The 4,179-nt window shown below is 39.0% G+C and overlaps 1 protein-coding gene across 1 annotated transcript; it reads left to right on the top strand.

Annotated features, from left to right (window-relative positions):
• The first annotated feature begins 1,103 nt into the window (after positions 1–1,103).
• On the top strand, positions 1,104–2,606 carry LOC103873699. Its single transcript, XM_009152089.1, has 2 exons — positions 1,104–1,338; positions 1,459–2,606. The coding sequence occupies exons 1-2, from the start codon at positions 1,104–1,106 to the stop codon at positions 2,604–2,606; spliced, it is 1,383 nt and encodes a 460-aa protein (XP_009150337.1).
• The last annotated feature ends 1,573 nt before the right edge of the window (positions 2,607–4,179 follow it).

Here is a 4,179-nt window from a genome sequence, read left to right as displayed (position 1 = left end):
CTTTATCAATGATTTAGTGTTCATAAATATATATATATATATATATGTATAGGTATATGTATTGGATACTAGGTCTTATAAATTTATATATAAAGGCGTACAAATATATTTGCATGGGCATACTTTTAAAACACTATGCAATATAACATTTACATATAATCATTGCTATGTAGTTGGTTAGTGGTTAATAGAAAAGAGGCAAAGTTTCATGTTAGTGGGACACGTCTACCAATAACGACCATTGACAATGGTAATAGTGACTTAAATGTTACATGGAAAATAAAATTAAAGCACTATACTCCATAGGAAAAGTATTGATCTAATGGTCAATAAAAATAAGTTAGTGGTTAACAAATACATTAGCTAATGTACATCTTAGCGGATAAATATAAACTTAACAACCAAACCAACCCTAATGTTAACCCATACGATTAACAGAAAAGATTTATATACATATCAATTATGTCTTAATAGTGGAAACAAAAATGATATCTCAATGTAAATAAGAAAGTATTCTAATATATATGACCATGAAAATATTCTATTACCTAATGATATAATGAATATTTCTAAATTCTAAAAGAGAGGCATGACTCTGCTATAGATATTAGGCTTCCAGCCCTAAAGAAGGAGAGTGAACACACCCATCTACACAATACAATTCGACAGCAGACAAGGTAATAATTGACCTAGAAGACCATCTTCATCGATATGCATATGACAGAAAACCGCTGCGATTACTATCAACCAAACCAAGTTATATGCTCATTGTAGCAGGTCTGAAACTCTACTTACAAGCTCATGCCACGATCTTCTGCTCATCAACAGAAATATTGTTGGATAAGCTTGAGCTATAAGTTTCCTTTTCCTATTTTGAGTTATGGTTATCTAAAGGATTAGGATATATGATTTATGATAATACTATTAGAATTAGGAGTTATCTAGTTCTATATATGGAGATGCATATTGTGTTTCATAACATATGATTTGTGATTTGTGATTTGTGATTTGAGAGCTTTGAGTCATTAATAAGAGAAATACTTCTTATTACTTGAGATTCTATATTTGGTATCAGAGCCACACACACAACCTAGAAGAAAACAATGGGAGACGAAAAGGATGAGAGTGTGACGAAGAACAAAAACGATGGCCCTTCTTCCATTAAGTTTTCAATGTTTACATCATCTAATTATACAGTTTGGGCTATGCGTATGAAGATAGCTCTCAAGGTCAACAAAGTGTGGGAGGCTATAGACCCCGGAAACAAAACTGAAGAAAAGAATGACATGGCTATTGCCTTGATATTTCAGTTCTATACCCGAGGCCTTAACATTACAGGTTGGTGACCTAGATACAGCTAAAGCATTGTGGGATGCGATCAAGGCACGACATGTTGGAGCTGAGAGAGTAAGAGAAGCGAGACTACAAACTCTAATGGCGGAGTTTGATCGACTGAAGATGAAAGAGGAAGATACAATGATGCATTTGTTGGGAAGCTTTCAGAGATTACTTCAAAATCAGCATCACTCGGTGAGATCATTGAGGAATTAAAGATTGTGAAGAAGTTTCTGAAAAGCTTACCGAGGAGAAAGTATATCCATATTGTTGCATCTCTGGAGCAAGTCCTTGACCTAAACCTAACAATCTTTGAAGACATTGTTGGGAGATTGAAAGCATACGAAGAACGGATCAGAGAAGATGATGAGGAACAAGAAGAAGATAAAAGCAAACTCTTGTACTCCAACACGGAATCACAGCAAGATCAATATGGAGGTCGAGGACGAGGACGAGGCCAATGGAGAGGAAGAGGCCGTGGTAGATATGACAACTTCCAGCAGCAACGTGAAGCTTATCGACAAGGGGTTCAACGTGATACTTCGCACATCACCTGTTTCAAGTGCGACATACATTACCCATGTGACTGTCCATACAAATTGCTTAAGCTCCAAGAAACTGCTGAGAAGAAAGACGAAGATACACAAGACGCTGATGATCTCATTATGCATGAGGTGGTATATCTCAACGAACAGAAGGTAGACCCAATCAACTTTGAGTCAGATCAAGACTCACAAAACTTATGGTATCTTGACAACGGAGCAAGCAATCATATGAGTGGGAATCGAGCTTTCTTCTATCAATTAGATGAAGGGATTACAGGCAAGGTACAATTTGGAGATAATTCGTGCATCGACATAAAAGGCAAAGGATCAATACGTTTTACATTCGCTGGTGGTTCAAAGAAAATATTGAAGGATGTGTATTATATACCTGCGTTGAGAAGCAACATTGTAAGCTTAGGACAAGCCACAAAAGCGGGGTGTGAGGTACGAATGAAGGAGAACACACTGATGTTATATGATCGACAAGGACGAGTGATGATCGAGACAGTGAGATCAAAGAATAGACTATACAAGGTCACCTTACATGCCGACGAAATCCATTGCCTTCAGCTCGATGCAACAACACAATCATCAATGTGGCATGCTCGCCTTGGTCATGCCAACACCGAAGCTATGAAGCTGATGATAAATAAAGAGTTAGCTATTGGCTTACCAAAGATTACCGTTGATAAAGAGACGTGTGAATCATGTCTTCGAGGAAAATAAACAAGACGAGCATTCCCACAAGCGACCTCGTATCGACCTACCAATGTTCTTGAGTTTATACATGGAGACCTATGTGGACCCATAACTCCGGCAACACCAGGTCTCAAGCGGTATGTGTTTGTGCTTATCGACGATTATTCGCGCTATATGTGGAAAATACTACTAAAAGAAAAAAGTGAAGCGTTTGAGAAGTTTAAGTGTTTTAAAGCACTTGCTGAGCACGAAACGAAGTCTGTGATACAAACGTTCCGCACGATAGAGGCGGTGAATTCACATCACATGAATTCAGAACCTACTGTGAACACAAAGGCATCAATAGGCACATGACTGCACCTTATTCCCCGCAGCAGAATGGAGTGGTGGAGAGACAAAATCGAACGTTACTAGAGATGACTAGAAGCATATTGAAGCATATGAATGTACCAAATTGGTTATGGGGAGAAGCGGTGCGCCACACAACGTACTTGATAAATAGGATCGCAACAAGATCACTTGATAAGAAGACTTCATATGGAGCCTTAAGGAACAAGAAGCCGAATATCGAGCACCTTAGGGTTTTTGGATGTGTTTGTTATGCCAAAACGAATGCTGTAGGAAGAAAGAAACTTGATGACCACTCAAGAGTCTTGGTACATCTTGGGACAGAACCCGGATCAAAGGCGTATAAACTTCTGGAGCCGATCACCAAGAAGAATATAGTAAACCGTAATGTAGTGTTTGATGAGACAAGAAGCTGGAACTAGAAACAACAGCCATCACTCGAAGAGACCAACTCGGACACATTTGCTATCAATCTTAGAAGACTTGATGATGAAGCAACAAACGTCGAAGTAACTCAAGAGACTGAAGACATTGTAGAAGACGGCGAAGTGGAAGAAGAAAGCGATGGAGATGTAGAGAAGATCTACAAGAGCCACAATTAAGGAGATCGACGAGGACAACGGCGAAGCCTACTTACTTGGATGATTACATCATTCTTGCGGAGTTTGAGTGCGAAAGACTATTGATGGTTATCAATGATGAACCGTGAGACTTTACTGAGGCAAAAGAGTTAGAAGTTTGGGTCAACGCCTGTGAAGATGAGATCATGTCCATTGAACTGAACAACACCTGGAACATTCTTGATCTACCTAAAGGCGTGAAACCAATCGGTTTAAAGTGGATCTTCAAGATAAAACGTAATGCAGATGGGAGTATTAACAAATACAAAGAAAGACTAGTGGCTAACGGATATGTCCAGAGGCATGGCATTGATCACGACGAAGTATTTGCTCCAGTGGCGCATATAGAAACCATTCGAGTTGTTATCTCTTTGGTGGCTTCGAATGAATGGGAAGTGCATCATATTGACGTGAAAACTGCGTTCCTTCACGGTGATCTTAAAGAGGATGTATATGTCAGCCAACCAGAAGGCTTTGTTATCACAGGACAAGAGGTTAAGTTATATAAGCTAAAGAAAGCTCTCTATGGATTAAGACAAGCACCTCGAGCATGGAATGTCATGGCTAAATCAGATTCTAGTTGGTCTAAGGTTTCACCGATGCTCTAAAGAACCGTCGCTCTATAGAAGGGA

This window comes from Brassica rapa, chromosome A06, assembly GCF_000309985.2.
Source record: "Brassica rapa cultivar Chiifu-401-42 chromosome A06, CAAS_Brap_v3.01, whole genome shotgun sequence".
Classification (NCBI taxonomy): domain Eukaryota; kingdom Viridiplantae; phylum Streptophyta; class Magnoliopsida; order Brassicales; family Brassicaceae; genus Brassica; species Brassica rapa.
This window is presented reverse-complemented; position numbering and strand designations above follow the sequence as displayed.